We start from the raw sequence: 18,252 nt of genomic DNA, 5'->3' as shown, positions 1-18,252 counted from the left end.
ACATCATTTATTCTTATTATTGGTATTATTTGTATTTTTATTGCATTGGTATTATTTATGTAATTAACTGGGCCACCCCCATAAATGTGTGAAGACATATCAGGCTGACAAATGATAATGTAAACAACACTGCTAGAGCCGCAATGACTTTTTAGTAGGTCTGTGAATGATCAACTATCAATATTATTGGCAGAAATAGAGGGCCCCAAAACTGAATCTTGCTTGGGGCCACATGGAGGCTCTGAGCAGGAGTTACCTGTAGTTACAGGTGTAGTTACCTGTAGTTACAGGTGTAGTTACCTGTAGTTACAGGTGTAGTTACCTGTAGTTAGTTACAGGTGTAGTTACCTGTAGTTACAGGTGTAGTTACCTGTAGTTACAGGTGTAGTTACCTGTAGTTACAGCTGTAGTTACCTGTAGTTACAGGTGTAGTTACCTGTAGTTACAGGTGTAGTTACCTGCCTCGAGCCTCTTCATACAGTCTTCACAGCTACACGTCAGACAGTTGTTGACTCATGTTTGATTGTTTAAAATGAATGAATACTTTACACACCGCTCACACACACACACACACACACACACACACACACACACACACACACACAGCAGTGTCAGTGGGCTGAGTGACTCCTGCAGGAGTCCCTCTGGTTTAACTGTAACATAGTTAGTGTAAAGCAGTGGTTCCCAACATTTTTCTTGAGGGACCCATATTTTTATCATTGTGAACTGTGGCGACCCCCCACTGTGTTATTATGGGTCAGTGGTCCAGTCTAAACTGGTTAGCCACCTGGTCCACATAGTACCTCAGCCACTTTAATGCAGCAGGTTGAATCAGTGTTTCCACAGTGTTGTGAGGCTTTTGGTTTCTGCAATAAGAAGAGAGCACTCAGAAGACCAGCCGTTGCTGCTGCTGGTCGCTGCCAGCTTCATTCAAACTGTCCAGAATGTTTTGGGGCCTGTTCCTGACAACGAGTTCCCTTTTTTCTGAGGAAAATGTTTTGGGGTTCCCCACCGCCTCGGGATGTTTAGTTGTCAAAGTCAAATGTATTTATAAAGCGCATTTACAGACGGCTTTACAGACGAAGCACCAAAGTGCTTCACATAAAAGTGCAAAAAGTGCAATAAAATACAGAATTGACAAAGGTAAAAAAGAGACTAAACTAAACAAAACAAAACAAAACAAAACAAAACTTTAATTGTAGGCAAGATGTCTGGTGTTGGGAATCACTGCTGTAAAGTATTGGACACTATTATAAAATACTCTCCGCTCTGTCATATTGTTCATCAGCTGTTGGAGCCTCACACCCTCAACTCATTTACTGTATTCATGGACGCCGTTTATTCCAACAGTCCAAAACTTTACGCACCGCTCCATGCGTCCGGCCCCACACACACACACACACACACACACACACACACACACACAGCGCTGTAGTGTCAGTGGGCTGGCTGAGTGACGCGCCTGCAGGAGTCCCGGTCTGTAATAAAGAGGCTGCAGCGCTCCGCGCCTCCAGACTGTTACCGAGCTGCTACCGGAGCTGTTACCGAGCTGCTACCGGAGCTGTTACCGAGCTGCTACCGGAGCTCAGACCGGAGGAGAGCCGCATCAGCGGAGGATCATGCTGCCGCTGAGCTGTCCGCCCCGACACACACACTGAGCTCCGCGCTGCACACGGACCTTTAAACAAGCTTCTTATTGGTGAGTTTCAGAAGGACAGTGACTGTGTGTGTGTGTGTGTGTGTGTGTGTGTGTGTGTGTGGCTTTCATTCGTTTAGTGGAACATGTTCAGGATGGTTGATGGTTGATGGTTGTTCAACAGGTGCGTGTTTAAACTCTTATTTAGTCTCTTTATCTCTTATGACTCTTATCTCCATCCTACAGTATTGTAGTGGAGGCTGTTGGAAACTATTACAATGCGTTGTAAAGTATTTTACACTATTAAAAAGTTTTGTACAGTGTTAGAAAATATTGTACATCATATTAACTGTACTATAGTGTAGTGTAAAGTTTTGTACAGTGTTATAAAATATTGTACATGATCTTTTATGGTATTATAGTGTATTGTAAAGCATTGCACAGTTTTTAAAGTGATTAATTTGTAGCAGCAGAATATTTTTTTGCTCCGCTGTCAGTGACTGAAGACTTATTCACCTTAACTCCAGCTGTTCATGATAATCATCTGCATGTGCTTCTTATAAATATTAATTCTGATATATAGTTTGTGAGCTGGATGAGTTGTGTGGATCAGTGCTGCTGCTCGGCTCAGACTCATGAGTCCAGGTGTGACGCTCAAATATTGCAAATTTGACTCTTAAAGAATTATGAGTTGAAGGTTTCTGTCCGTTTTAAATGATGTATAAATGCATGCAGGTCATTTGAACTCATTTGTTGGCTATAGTAGATGATTTAACTCATGCAAATGTATCACATTTATTTAAAATACAATGAAGTGCAGTAAAAACATTTTTGAACATGAGAATGATATAACGCATGAGGTCAAAGAGTTAATTTCATCCAGTCAACATGTGTTAACCCTTTAACCCTTTCTGTATCCATCTAGTAATTGTAAAACCTTTTAAAAAAAATTACAAACCACATTCTCTTACAGTGGTAAAAAATATTAGTATGCCAGCATTTGTAATTTTGTTAAAAATGGAATTAGTTGTGATAGTCATGATTTTCACATATTTATTCTATATACTTAATGAATTATTTCAGCATATTCATGATGAAATAACATTAAATGTTTCATATTTACATCAAATGAATGATCAGAAGTTATGATTTCAAAGCACATAGTTCATTATAACGACATCAGCTTCATACCGATCTACTCTATCGATACTGAACGTTTATGTCTGTTTTAAATTATGTAAAGATGCAGTTCATTTGAACTCATTTACAGGCTATAGTAGATGATTTAATTCAGGCTAATGTATCATATTTTTTTAAGATTCAGCTGTCAGATAAATGTAGTGCAGTAAAAAAAAAAAAAAACACTTCATTTTTTGAACATGAGAATTATATAACGCAGGTCAAACATGTTAATTTAATCCAGTCACCATGTGTTCAGCAGTCAGAACCTGTTTCAGTCAAATCTACATTTTAAAAAGAATCACCAACAGGCTGCTGCTCCAGAACTGAAAAACTAAACTAAAGTTGATGTTCTGAACCCTCGTTAGTTTGTTAGTCCTCCTGTCTACTGTACACCTGTACTCCTCAGGGCCAAAGGACCATGACACAAGGCTGTTTTCAGGACAAAAAATCATTACCAACTTTTTTTTTTTTCACCTTTTAAGGCCTCTCATGACCAAAAAATGTATATATCATTTTCATAGTTTTTTTCTCCATTATAATTGCTCAATTTTAGTCAAATATACAAAATTAGGCCTCATTTCAAGATAAATAAAAGTAAAAAAAACTGAATATTTTCCTAAAAGGAGCCACACCCAGTGATCCGTCTTCTTCTTATTATAAAGGTAGAAACAGGATCATTAGGTGAAGAGACATCATGTTGAATGACACGAGTCGTTAATAATGCTGTTAAACCAGGACAGACAGAATAGTGAAACACGTATTAACTCCTCACCTCTCCGTTCCTACTGACGCTGTCAGGACCGTCTCTTACTCTAGTTACTAGTTTGTGTTTTAAGATGATTTTTAAGATGATCTTCTCAACAAACACAGAGCTTCTAAACCTTTTTATAAAGACCCTAAACCTTTCTATAAAGACTGTTGGAGTCTCAGATCTGCCTGACAGAAAGAAAGACGTGATCCGTTCCACGCAGACTGACTAATGCTGCTGATTCTGTTTTCTGACTCACGAGTCAAATCCAGAAACACCAGATACATTATTAATAAGCAGTACTAATCAGTATAGTGTGGATTGAGTATATGTTTTTATTTATTTTACCTTTATTTTACCAGGAAGTCTCTTCAGATTGCTTTCTCTCTTTTTCTGAGGAACACCTGGCCCAGACTGGCTGACAGTTACAGTTAAAATGACTAAACATGGAATATGCAGTACAGTGCACCAGTAACATGGACATGGTTTCTAGTTATTGGAGTGGTCAAATTCTTTTTATTTAAATTATATATTATAGATAGATAGATAGATAGATAGATAGATAGATAGATAGATAGATATTTTTTTCCCCATAGATTTATTTTTTTGCTACAGCCATAATTTATTTGCAATTATTAATTCATTTATTTATAGGATGTATTTATTTATTTTATTGGCATTGGCAGCTCAGGTAAAACAATTGCACTTTTCAGTAACATGGACATGGTTTAGCTAGTTATTGAAGTGGTCGAATTTTTTGATTCATATTATATTATATTATATTATATTATATATATATATATATGGGGGTTTTTTTTTTTTGTTTTCCCCATACATTTATTTTTTTGCTACAGCCATAACTTATTTGCAATTATTAATTCATTTATTTATAGGGTGCATTTATTTATTTTATTGGCATGGAAGTCAAATTTCAACACAGTCACATATTTCTGTGTGTAGTCGAGGTGAGAAGCCTCTGAGGGCCACATGTCTGTGTGTGTGTCTGTGTGTGTGTGTGGCTGTGTGTGTGTGTGTGTGTGTGTGTGTGTGTGTGTGTGTGTGTGTGTGTGTGTGTGTGTGGAGGCCCCTGGTATGCAGACATCAAAGGGTTAAAGGTGAGGAGGAGCTCAGCAGCACTTCTCTCCTCTAATCACCTCCTAACTATAAGTCAATTACTTCTGCGTGGTGATCAGAAGGAGCAGGCGGCGGGGGGCGTTTGAGCTCCGCTGCTCCTCATTAACCACTCTGCTGCTCCTCATTAACCACTCTGCTGCTCCTCATTAACCACTCTGCTGCTCCTCATTAACCACTCTGCTGCTCCTCGCTGCTCCTCGTTACTCTGCTGCTCCTCGTTACTCTGCTGCTCCTCATTAACCACTCTGCTGCTCCTCCTTGCTCTGCTGCTCCTCCTTACTCTGCTGCTCCTCATTGCTCTGCTGCTCCTCGTTACTCTGCTGCTCCTCATTAACCACTCTGCTGCTCCTCGCTGCTCCTCGTTACTCTGCTGCTCCTCGTTACTCTGCTGCTCCTCATTAACCACTCTGCTGCTCCTCCTTGCTCTGCTGCTCCTCCTTACTCTGCTGCTCCTCATTGCTCTGCTGCTCCTCGTTACTCTGCTGCTCCTCATTAACCACTCTGCTGCTCCTCGCTGCTCCTCGTTACTCTGCTGCTCCTCGTTACTCTGCTGCTCCTCATTAACCACTCTGCTGCTCCTCCTTGCTCTGCTGCTCCTCCTTACTCTGCTGCTCCTCATTGCTCTGCTGCTCCTCGTTACTCTGCTGCTCCTCATTAACCACTCTGCTGCTCCTCGTTGCTCTGCTGCTCCTCGTTACTCTGCTGCTCCTCGTTACTCTGCTGCTCCTCGTTACTCTGCTGCTCCTCGTTGCTCTGCTGCTCCTCATTAACCACTCTGCTGCTCCTCCTTACTCTGCTGCTCCTCGTTACTCTGCTGCTCCTCGTTGCTCTGCTGCTCCTCGTTACTCTGCTGCTCCTCGTTACTCTGCTGCTCCTCGTTGCTCTGCTGCTCCTCATTAACCACTCTGCTGCTCCTCCTTACTCTGCTGCTCCTCGTTACTCTGCTGCTCCTCGTTACTCTGCTGCTCCTCGTTGCTCTGCTGCTCCTCATTAACCACTCTGCTGCTCCTCCTTACTCTGCTGCTCCTCGTTACTCTGCTGCTCCTCCTTACTCTGCTGCTCCTCGTTGCTCTGCTGCTCCTCGTTGCTCTGCTGCTCCTCGTTGCTCCGCTGCTCCTCGTTGGAGCAGCTTCAAGCTTCTCTTTTTATTATTCAGAACATTTTTTCTAATCTGTGATCAGTGGATGAAGCTGCAGAATGTCCCCACTACGCTGCCTGGACCAGAACACTCCTCCACCTCCCCTGCACGACTATAAAATATCTGACAGAATGACTTTATTATATTTATATAAATGTTTGTGAAAGTTATTTCTGGATTTAAATACGACGCATTCTTCTTTATCGTTAGGCAGCAGACACGTCTTCTTTTTCTGAAATGATGAGTGAATGCATGATGGGAAACAGAAATGAATAATCATCATTATGATTAATATTCTTGATATCATTATCAATCTAATATTAATGGTCATTCTTGAAGTTTTTCTAAAAAAAAAGAATATAATAAAATGAAAAATACCTTTTTATTATTAGTTTTTATTTATTTATTTATTTTTTATAATTCTCTTTTTATTTAGAAAGGCAATTTTCAGTTGGGAACAACAAAGGAAAGAAAAAAAAAAAAAAAAAACTGAACCGAGGAGCAATCAAAACATCACATAAAAATAAATATATATTTTAAAAAAGCACAAAGCACAAATATATTCAAATGAAATCAGATCTGATTGGTTTTTACATACTCAGTCCATTTGGTCCAGATCTAAACTTTTCTTTTTAAACTTTGAGGGAAAACGATATCTTCTCCATAACATAAATCTCAAAGACAACTTCAATCCACTATTTATTTATTTATTAAATTATTTATTTATTTATTTATTTATATAGCACCTTTCAAACCCAGGGTTCCAAGCTGCTTTATAAAATACAGTATAATTGAGTCAATACAACAGTTCAAACAAAAATAAGAGAACATCATCAAAACAGTGAACAAGCATTAAATACAATTGTAGATAAAAAAAATAAAAACAAAAATCTAAATATGTGTAAAAACATTAGAATTATTGCACAAATGCCAGTCTACACATGTGGGTTTTTAATTTTATCTTTTTAAAATGATACACAGACTCAGCTGTTAGATACTGAGGAACACATACATTTATGAAAACAGTGACGGTTTTCCCAAAAGTTCATAATAATAAAAACTGTTTCCAGCAGCTGCACCATCCCATAATATGACACTGTGGGTCACTATTATTATTATTATTATTATTATTATAAATACATTTAAAAATACATGAACGTTACTATCAAAAGTAAAGTCGACCTTTTCAAAAAGTGTCCATGTCACAGTGTTATTGTGTGATTAGATGAAGTCATCAGTATTTCTGTCTCACATATTCTAGTTTGAGTTTGAGTTTATTTATTTAAAACAGGGACAATACATATTAATGAACATATACATGTAAATATGCAAGATTATAGCCAACAGCTAATTTCCATCTTTAGTCCCTTTGGCAGGTTGATGTCAATACCATAATAATAACAATAAAATCAATAAAACATCAATAACAACAAGTTGGCACCTTCATGGTGAGGAGTCAGATTTTGAGAAGAGATATATATATATATATATATATATATACATATATATTTATCTGTAGTTTTCTGTTTTTTTACTTCACCACATGCACGGTTGTCCATAAAATTGGAATAAAATATTTTTTAAGCTCTTTCCATGAAATGATTGTGACAATGTGATTTATTCTTGACAGATAAAGTGTATATCTTCTCAAAACTTCCAAATATTGAACCATTTTTAAGCAGTGAGAACCTGTTTTCAGTCAAAATCAATATTACAAAAAAACATGGAGCACACTGCTGCTGGCCCAGACATGAAAAACTAAACTAGACTTGATTCTGTTAAAAGGAGCCGCCCGTGTTCTTATTATTGCAAAGGTACAAATAGGACAGTTTGAGAGTCTCACAGAGTTTTGAATGACATGCAATAATAATAACATTGATGTTAAACCTGGATAGAATACTGAAACAAGTATTAACACCTTTTACAACCTTCCAAACACTGAATAATGAAGATTCCAACTTTATGGTAAACAATCTGAACCTTCAGTCTGTCTGCATCAGGAAGCAGTGGGAGAATAAGTCAAACAATGTTTATCTTACCAAAGTAAAAGAACATTTTCTTCAAGTTGAAAAAGCCATTGTGCAACAGTGTTCTGCTATAATATATAACATTATTGGAGAGCTGTCTTATATACACTACTGGTCAAAAGTTTTAGAACACACCAACTTTTCCAGAATTTAATTGAAAATGATGCAGTTTAATGTCTCAGTGTACTCTGAAATTAATGCACATTTGCAACATTTAAAATTCTTTATTGAGCATGATAGTGTTTTGAAAGTAAAAAAAAAAGATTCAAAATCACATTTTATGTTGGACTAAGGGACTAAAAAAAGACACAAAATGACTAAAAAAAGACACAAAAAAGACACAAAATGACCAAAAGAAGACACAAAATGACACAAAATGACTAAAAAAAGACACAAAATGACTTACAAAGACATGAAAAGAGTTCAAAAATGGACAAAATAGCCCAAGACTCCATAGAGTTAAGTTGTTAACCCATTTCTTGTTCCCTGAAAAAGGCCTACTTGTATAATTCTGAAATGTACATTATTTTTCAGTTTTGGTTAAGCTTACCTTTTTTTATTTACCTCTGGCAGTTCACCACTTACCTTTGGACCCTTTCAAGCTGTTCATTTGACTTGAACTGCTTGAATTTCAATAAAAAACTGGAAAAATTGGGGTGTTCTAAAACTTTTGACCGGTAGTGTACTTTCAGTGGAATGTGTTTTCTAAAATGTAATGGAGTAAAAGTATCCACTCATTTAAAATGGAATGGAAAGTAATCCAAATTGTACTTCAGCACAGGAATAATGTGTTTTTCTTCTGAGACTAAAGTCATGGTGAGGTGAGCAGTGAGCTGTGGCTCCTGTCCATCAGTCTGACTCACACAAAGATACATTATTGTCTATTGTTATCAAACCTGATTCAACAGCTCTCAGCTATTCCTGTGGCTCAACGCTGTCATTGTGTTTATCTGCTGGTGAACAGCCCCGGGCAGGAAACACACTCATCACACACAGAGGGTGTGTGTGTGTGTGTGTGTGTGTGTGTGTGTGTGTGTGTGTGTGTGTGTTCATGCTGCCAGTTGATTAGTGTTTAGTGTCATGGCTTGTTACCTGATTGATTTACTGTCTTCACTGGTAGAATGAGTGTATTTGAAATTACAATTGAAATGCAAGAATAATAATAATAATAATAATAATAACTAGAAAATTTCCTCTGGGGAAATTCTGAAAGGGCCACGGGGGCTACTGCCGGTGTGTGTACACTATGATGAGATTCTTCAGAGATTTCAGAGAACAATTAATACTAGTGATGTTATGATACTATATAATATACAAGGAGCACACCTACAACAAGCATTCCTCTTCAAGTATTAATTTATACAGCAACCTATGACCTTTAACCTCAAAATGTGTGTGTGTGTGAAACATTTGTATCTGGAGGAGCGTGCGCGATTACGCGAGCATATGTGTGTGTGTGTGTGTGTGTGTGTGTATCTGTAACTGTAATCACATCAAAGCATCAAAGCGTTGGGGTCGACCAATCAGAGCAGAGCAATCAACAGAATTAACAGCTGAGGAATCTTCTGGCAGAGTGACAGCAGCCAGAGGTGGACAGAGTGAAATTTCTGGCCTCGAACAGAAAGCATTTTTGGCAAAACCAAAATACCTATCATTGATCCGACTTCACTTTGAGCGTCCTGAGTTCTTCCTGAACGTCTACATATGTTTTTTTTAAAGAAAAATGAAAAAATAGCTTTGTTAGAGCGATCTAAAAAAACAGTTAAATGTCAGACAGCTCAGAAATCTTCCTGTGTTTTTAATATGGGAGCCAATGAGGCTGTTGGTGGTGTTGGTGGATCATCTGTGCGTCCTACGCCCAAACTATAACTCTGACAGCTTTACCAGAGGATTGTGAGGGAGAAGACTAATTTTCCTACGTTTCTATGTATAAATTATTTCTGTAGAGTGGAATTTGCGGCCTGGAGCGCAGTTTTCAAATTTATTTTTTGACAGTTTTTTCTCTCCCTCTACACTCTGGTGATGATGTCACACACTGTGACACGAACATTCCGTGCAATACACACCCATTATAATCTCAGAATTTCTCCAAAAATGATCATGGTCATTGAACAGGGATTGATAAAAAACTATATGACCTATCGAAACGTGGATTAATACACCGATACACAAGACTTGTGTCTACTGTTTAAAGTTTAAATGGAGTCTCTAGGTGAAATTATGCCGGAGAAGTAGACGTTTAAAAATCTCCAATTATTGTTCTTTTTCGCTCATTTTTTTCTGGCCGTCCCATTCACTTCAATGCAAAATTTTGGGCAGTTTTTCGCGACTTACGTTGCGAAAAATTCGTATTCTGTAGAGAAAAGTAATAGCACACCGATCCCGATCAAACCGCACGTTTGGCCCCGAGCACTGGTCCCTACAGATATTGCTGTATGGGACCAGTGCTGGGGAGATTGCCCTGAGGCCCTAATAATAATAATAATAATACATTTTATTTGTAATGCACTTTACATTACAGGAAATCTCAAAGTGCTACAGGTTAAAAGCATAACAGTCTAATTATAAAAAGGATAAAAAAGGAAAAAAAACAGCTAAAAACAGAAAACATACATACATAATCTAAAAACCATCTAGATGTTTTTTTAGATAAGACAAACCAATAAACTCAAAATGATGACAAGAATAACAACAGCAGGTCAGAGAGCTATTGGTATATTCTCTTTCATTATTGCAGTAGGCGGCTTTCACTTGTTTTTTTTGCTTCCTGAGTAAATGTGCATAAAACTTTACTGTATTTTATTTAACTGTATTTATATGTATGTGATTTTACTATGACATACAATATTATTATATTGTAATATAATATATTACAGTATAATGTAATATAATATATTACAATATAATAATATTAATATATTATATGAATCTTTATGAGGTCATAGAGCAGCCACCAACCCTCTCAGGCTACATATAGCCGCCTCCACCAGCTCCGTACTGAACATCTTTACTAACCCTTTAATCTGAATAAAGCTGGGCTGATGTTCCCTTTTATAGTTATATATATATATATATATATATATATATATATATATATATATATTATATATATAGTTAGAGTGTACAGGTGCAGACTGTCAGCTGAGGAAACTGAGGGAGAAGAGTTGTTGTTGTTGCTTTACAGTCAAAGAAGATGAGAAGACTGATCTGAAGTCCAACTGACCACTGTGGCCCCTTACAGAGACTTTTCATCTTTATATGGGTGTGTGTGTGTGTGTGTGTGTGTGTGTCATGCTGGCTGTCCCTTTAACACACATGTTGATTTGGCTCTATTATTAACTTCACTGCCAGCTTAACAAAACCACGTTCTGAACTTGTCCAGAGCAGCGAGGTGACTGTGGCTCATGTCGAAGTATCCTGTGTGAGAATGAATTCCTGCTGGTGGCAGGTGGCAGCGTTTAGGCTCGCCTAGTGTGAGCAGGTAAATGAGTGCAGTCTGTAGTGTAAAGTGCTTTGAATAAAATCAAATCAACTTTATTTATAGAGCCCTTTAGAGAGCGTTAGCTGATACAGAGTGCTGCACATGGCAGGACAGACTATAAAAACAGAGAACAAGCAGAAACAACTCAAACAGAGAGGGTCTCATGCTGGTAACAACCAGACAATAAAAGTGGGTTTAAAAATTAATCTCAATTTAAAAAAAACCCACAAAGAAGAAATAAAAATAAATAAAACAGAGCAAAGGCTCATGTTGAGTTAAACGCCAGTGAATAAAGATGGGTTTTAAGATTCCTTTTGAGGAGGCCGGCCTGATGTGCAAAGGTCAAATGTTCCAGAGGCTGGGAGCAGAGACAGAGAGTCGCAAAGTGACTAGAAAAGCGCTTTATAAGAGCAGCTCCATTTATTATATATTATATGTCTCAAACCACCTGGTCATCTTACTGGGGATTTCCACCGGGCGCGTTACAGCAGCAGCACGTCAGCTTAGCGAGCCGGCCGTATACACGCGAGATAACGAGATCACGCGATAATCCTGACCATACGGGAGACCGCAAGATCCCGTGATAAACTCTAAACTCTAATACAGTCTATGGATAAACTGTGTGTATAAAGTAAACAACAACAACAACAACCAACTTACTTTGCTTCTCTGACGTGAAAGATCTGTTGATCTGACCATCTATCCTTATAAAAACAATATGTTATGTCATAAATGATTGTATGATGTTCCACTTCAACAATCAGTCTCTTGTCGTCCTCTGAGACCCTTTGATTGATGGATTGATTGATTGATTGATTGATTGCTGATCTGGTGCCCCGGTCATAACATAACGTTGATGTGAAGTAGTTTTAGGCTGCATGAACTGCGTATTGTGTTTTATTTTGAAAGGGGCGGAAGTGTTTTACGCTGATTCTGAGTCTGACTTCCTGTCTGGTGATCTGCTCTGTTGAGATTCACGCGGTTTGGCAGCGTCTCGCGGAGAAATAGAAGTCCTACCTAATGCTCGCGTAGAGACGCTGCTGTAACGTTACGCTACGCGCCCGGTGGAAACGCTCTCATTGATTAGAGTGTTACCTATTTGCAACGTCATACACAACGCTGACATGACGCTGCAGCACCCGGTGGAAATCAGGTTTTAGAAATAAATCATTATGACTTGGCCCAAAAGTTGCATATGTTCACCTGCTGATGTTGTGTCTCCAGCAGACGGCCCGTTGGATCAGCAGCAGCGATGGGCAGTAAGACCCTCCCAGCCCCGGTGCCGCTCCACCCGTCCCTCCAGCTGGCCAACTACTCCCTCCTGCAGAGCTCCACAGGCCTCCAGCTGCCTGCAGAACACTTCCACAGCATCTACAGCTTCAGTGCCTTACACGCCATCCACCTGCACCAGTGGACGCTGGGCTACCCGCCGCTGGCGCTGCCCCGCTGCACCCTCAACAAGCTGCCGGCGCCGTTCTCCTCCATGGCCTCCATCCCAATGTTCCCCCACCTCCTGCAGGCCAAGCAGGACTCCGCCGGGCTGCAGAGCTCCAAGAACAAGCCCCGCTTTGACTTTGCCAACCTGGCAGCAGCAGCCACGCAGGAGGACCACCTGAAGGCCGAAGACCTGAGCATGACGGGCGCCGCCGCCTCCGCCGCCGCCGCTCAGGCGTCCTCCCACCACGCCGCCGCCGCCGGCCTCGGCTGCCTGCTGGACGTCACCAAACTCTCCTCGCCGGAGCGCAAGTCCAGCCGGGGCAGACTGCCCTCCAAGACCAAGAAAGAGTTCGTCTGCAAGTTCTGCGGCCGCCATTTTACCAAGTCGTACAACCTTCTGATCCACGAGAGGACGCACACGGACGAGAGGCCGTACACCTGCGATATCTGCCACAAAGCCTTCAGGAGACAGGACCACCTCCGGGACCACCGGTCAGTCTTTCTATCAGTCTTTATACAACTACAACTATCTCTGGGCTGTTAGCAACATTTGTATATTTACTACCTGTCACCTCTCATCAGTCACATTCCTTCAGATTTAAAGCACGTTGAAATCAAATTTCCAGAAAACCCAGTTGGGTTTCCACCGAGCTCATTATAGTTAATGAAAACTAACAAAATAACGAAGACTAGAACTGAAAAAACATTTTCGTTAACTGAATTAGAAATAAAAACAAAAACGAGAGTTTTTAAAAAAAAGATTATTAACTGAAACTGTATTTTGTGGTTACAAAACTAACTAAATTATACTGAAAATGTCCTTCGTTTTCATCTTTGTCAACTTTTTTCATATGTAAACCTTTTTGGTTGATATGAAATCTATTTCATCTATCTGGTTTTATGACTTAATAAACTTATTGGGGCTGAGATGGATCAGACAAAGGAAATAAAGGAAACATTTATTGTGACCTTATTGAATCTGGACCCAACAAATACCCCATTACAAAACAACTACAACTAATAAAAACTAAACTACAACTAAGCATTTTCATATTGTCAATAGCTTTAAATGATTTATTGACCCAGAAAATGTAGATTTTGACACCCAGATTGACCTTCTGAGTGGCTTAGAAGATAAAGTATTTCTCATAGACTTTATATGGGTGCCATCTCCGATCCATAATCTTGATGAAGTGGCTCCTACCAAAAATTGAAACTTATAGTGATAGAGAGCATGTGGATAAAATGTGGTGCTTTTGTCCAGCGTGTCTCTTTATTTGGCTCAGCCTCCTGACTATCTGAGCTGTGGCAGGAAACACACAGAGCTTCAAAGAAGAAGGGAGGAGTCAGCACAGTGACCAAAACACAGTTTAATGGATTTTAAATGCATCCTCAGTGTGTCTTGTGTTTTGACACGTGTGATTAGATGACATGTGGTCAGAGATTCTCAGTCAAATGTTTGAATGTGTCCAATAGCAGCTGAGTGAGACCTGGTTTCTACTGGCTGGGGGTCTGGGGAAAACACTGCACTTCCTGAATTCTAGTGATATTTTTGGAAAGGAAATCACAAAATCCAGGCAGCACATGATAAGTAAGAGTCTAAAATATAAAGAAATATAATTCAGTAAGGCTCTCAGACAGCTTTAACCCTCTGGAGTCACTAAAAGCTCCACATCATGACTTCTTCATCATCCAGACTAGAAAACAAAGCAGCGTGGAGCCCTACTGTACATTTACCTCTAAAGTTCTGGCTGTAAACTCCATGAGGCCAGTTTCAGTTTGATGATGATATACCAAGTAAAACTGGAGACAAGCTCCATGTGAAAAAAATGACTTCTCACTGTTCTCAGGTCAAAAATGTATATGCGATTAAAATGCGATTAATTTCGATTAATTAATTACAAAGCCTTTAATCAAGTCCTGGCCCTAAAAAAACCTGATTCAAAATCACATTTTATGTTGTTTTTTCTTTGTTTCTTTTGGGTTCAAACTGTTGATCCAGTAAGTCAGGAGGAAAAATTTGAGTGATTCCGTGGCTATTTCACGGATTTTGAGTCAAGCAAATCCGTGGCTATTTCACGGATCCCTGTGAGACCAGGTTGCATTATTGAGTCCATTTGAAGTGAACCATACAATAGGAGCCAGTAAAACCATTGGCACATAGCAGCTGATGTGTTGATCTCTGAAGCTTTGTGATGTAATCCAGCTGGGAGACACACAGCTCCCACTGGGTTCACTTTTAACACACACATCTTTTTAAATGTGCTGGTTTGTTGTTAGAGTTGTGATTCATGTCCAGTGTAATCTAATATGTGACCACCTCATGCCTCCATGGTTGAAAAAAGTGCTAAAGTGCCTCTAGAGTGGTGAAAATGAGAGGAAGTGCCTTATTGGCTGCTCTTTACAAATGCAAAAAATGATTGGGTGCCCTCTAGAGCAGTAGTTCTCAACCTTTCTGAGTCGCGACCCCCAATTTAACATGCATGTTGTCCGTGACCCCCGCTCACTGAACACAATCTCACACACACCGTTCAGATCACCCAAAAAAGAAACAAAATGACCAAAAGAAGGAAACAAAATGACCAGAAAAGACACAAAATGACAAACAAAATGATCAAAAAAGACACAAAATGACAAACAAAATGACCAAAAAAGACACAAAATGAGATTTAAAGATGTTTCTTTCCAAGATTTAAATCTTGGTAAGAAACACATCATTTGCAGTGCACTCTGCTTGGGCCAGTTCATCGCTGCTTGCAGCTTTAATTTATCTTGTCTAACAGAAAGGGCTCCAGGATGGAGCTTTGGGGAACTCCGCACATTATTTTGTCTGCCTAGATGTGTTGTTACCTGTAGACAAAAAGTAAATAGTTAATAATGTGCCAGTTTTCCGGTCAGTCTAGTAATATGCTGTGGTCAACCATGGTCAAATTCAACACTGAGATTGAGTAATACTAGGACTGCCTCACAGCGAGAAGGTCGTGGGTTCGATCCCCGCCATGGACGGGGAAAATAAATAGGTTACAAAAATCGTGGGATAAAAAAAAGAAAAAAAATCTGTCTATGCAGCAAGATCATTTCCCTCAGATTTACTGTTTTTATCTTGTTTTTAGACTAAACACCTGTTTTGCAGTGAGCCTGTTCTATGATATATCAGAATTGAGAGTTGATGAAGCTCTGCAGCACTAACTGTCTGCTCTGCTCTGTCCACCCTGCAGGTACATTCATTCCAAAGAGAAACCCTTCAAATGTCAGGAGTGTGGGAAGGGCTTCTGTCAGTCCAGGACTCTGGCTGTCCACAAAACATTACACATGCAGGTGAAGGACCTGAAGCCAGCCAAGATCAAGTGATGACTGGCAGCAGGAAGGACGGGACACTGGAACCAGACGACCAAACACAAAGAACAACCAAAGACTTCTTCATCTCAGCTGTTGGAGCAGAAACTCCACAAGGAACTCATATTTCACCAGCCACTTATTAAAGGAATCATGCAGAAATACATGTATGCTTAGTTATCAGAGCAGTGATGTGTGAAATGTAAAATGAAATCTTGAAGCGGCTCAGAAGTTTATAACCAAAGACAGAAAAGGGACACGACTCCTATGCAATCTTTTTTTACAACTGAGAATGATCAAAGCCATGTTAACACGTTTTCCTCCTTTTCAATATCACATCCTAATGTTATTTTTGTACAGATGCATTATATCAAAATGTATTTTTGCACTTTAATCTGATTGATTATTGACATATATCACTGGATTTCTTAAACGTATTTTCAAAATGAATAATCATTTCTAAATAAACTATTTTTACTTGAAGTTATTGCTTGTGTGTGAGTCTGTCTCAGTGAAAAGTTGTTATATATATATATATATATATATTTATATTTATATTTATATATATATATATATATATATATATACATACATATATATATATAAGAGTTTATGAATAAAATGATAAAACACTAAATGAGGGAAATGATCTTGCTGCATGGATTTCACTTGACAAGATTTCTTAAATTAAGATTAAGATAAATAATTATTTGTTTCTTACCAAGATACAAAAAAACTTTAGATTTAGAAGTGTTAGATAATTTAACTTGTTTTAAGAGTTAATTTCATATTTTAAGCGTTCAACATGCTTTTTTCTAGATTTAATAATCTTAATTTAATAAATCTTGTCAAGGTAAATTATCAGTCCATGCAGCAAGATCATTTCCCTCAGATTTACTGTTTTTATCTTGTTTTTAGACTAAACACCTTTTTTGCAGTATACTGCTACTATTATTATTACTCCATATGGTTTGGTTCTTTATCAATACTTTTATCAGGGTTTTTTCATCTTTAATAATTCCTTTTTCTAAATAATAATGTTTACAACAGAAAATAATATCTCTCTAGAAACAAATATAAAACATATTGTTGACATCAACATATTGAGTGGCATCAGTCCTGTATTGATAAAGTATTTGCTTCATAATTCTGTGTGTCCCCTGAAACAGGAACTGTTTTATAAGTGACAGTAAACTGAACTAGTTGGAGGTTATCAATACTACGTTCTTTAATTATTGCATACAGCTTATTTATTTACAAACAGAAGTGATCTGCGGCTGCATGCAACTATTTAGTTATTAGCACTAATCCCTACTAACTGTCATGTCTGCTGATCATCTCATGATAAGAGATGCTGAGATCCTTTTTGTTCACCAGCTAACAGCACTAATTACACACAGGAAACTAAAACGATGTCACTTTTATGCCATTTTTATGTTAAATCAGATCATTTTACCGGGGGTTTGGTTCATAACAATATCCTGCAGCCCTGTTCAATTTTCACATACTTAAATGAGGTAATACGCATACCTGGTGCAAAATTAGCGCCTTTTCTATGCAAATGAGCCTCATTGTAAAGAAAAAAAAGTCCACTCACAAACACCGTTGCTAATAGCCTCATGCACTTGGAGTGAAATTAGTAGAGCCCGAACACTGACTCAGTCTGACTCAGTCAATGAGGGACCTATGATTATTTTTCTCCTTTTTCTTTTTAAGGCCCTTTAAACAAGGTTTTATGTTTGGAGGAACGCAGGCAGAGAAGTGCCACTAATGACCTGCTCTGTAACCATCTAAGAGCAGGTTTGTTTTTCTGTTAGTCTTTATATTGTTTTTGAGGAATAACTTGCATATTATACCTTTAAAGCACTTGTCATGGCGCATTTACAGTATTTGTGGAAATGAGAGCAAATGGTGTGTATGTGTGTTGTGTGTGTTGTGTGTGTGTGTGTATGTGTGTGTGTGTGTGTGTGTGTGTTGGCATATTTAGTGTGTCATGCAGGAAGACGTCTGCTGGTCCAGGGGAAGGAGGAGAGCTGAGCGGATGGTCGGCCTGTTGCTCCGTTTTTCTAGAAGCCAGGAACTCATCAGTCTGTCATCAACTCACACACACACACACACACACACACACACACA

At 38.7% G+C, this 18,252-nt stretch overlaps 1 protein-coding gene across 1 annotated transcript; it reads left to right on the top strand.

Moving 5' to 3' along the window:
- The first annotated feature begins 1,520 nt into the window (after nucleotides 1-1,520).
- osr1 (odd-skipped related transcription factor 1) lies at nucleotides 1,521-16,596 on the top strand. The gene is made up of 3 exons (XM_059353553.1): nucleotides 1,521-1,699; nucleotides 12,571-13,275; nucleotides 16,002-16,596. Exons 2-3 carry the CDS (start codon nucleotides 12,599-12,601, stop codon nucleotides 16,132-16,134), a joined length of 810 nt encoding a protein of 269 aa, XP_059209536.1. The 5' UTR covers nucleotides 1,521-1,699; nucleotides 12,571-12,598; the 3' UTR covers nucleotides 16,135-16,596.
- The last annotated feature ends 1,656 nt before the right edge of the window (nucleotides 16,597-18,252 follow it).

Source organism: Centropristis striata, chromosome 16 (assembly GCF_030273125.1).
Source record: "Centropristis striata isolate RG_2023a ecotype Rhode Island chromosome 16, C.striata_1.0, whole genome shotgun sequence".
NCBI lineage: Eukaryota > Metazoa > Chordata > Actinopteri > Perciformes > Serranidae > Centropristis > Centropristis striata.
Note: the sequence above shows the minus strand (reverse complement) of the source record. Positions and strands in the feature narration are given on the sequence as shown.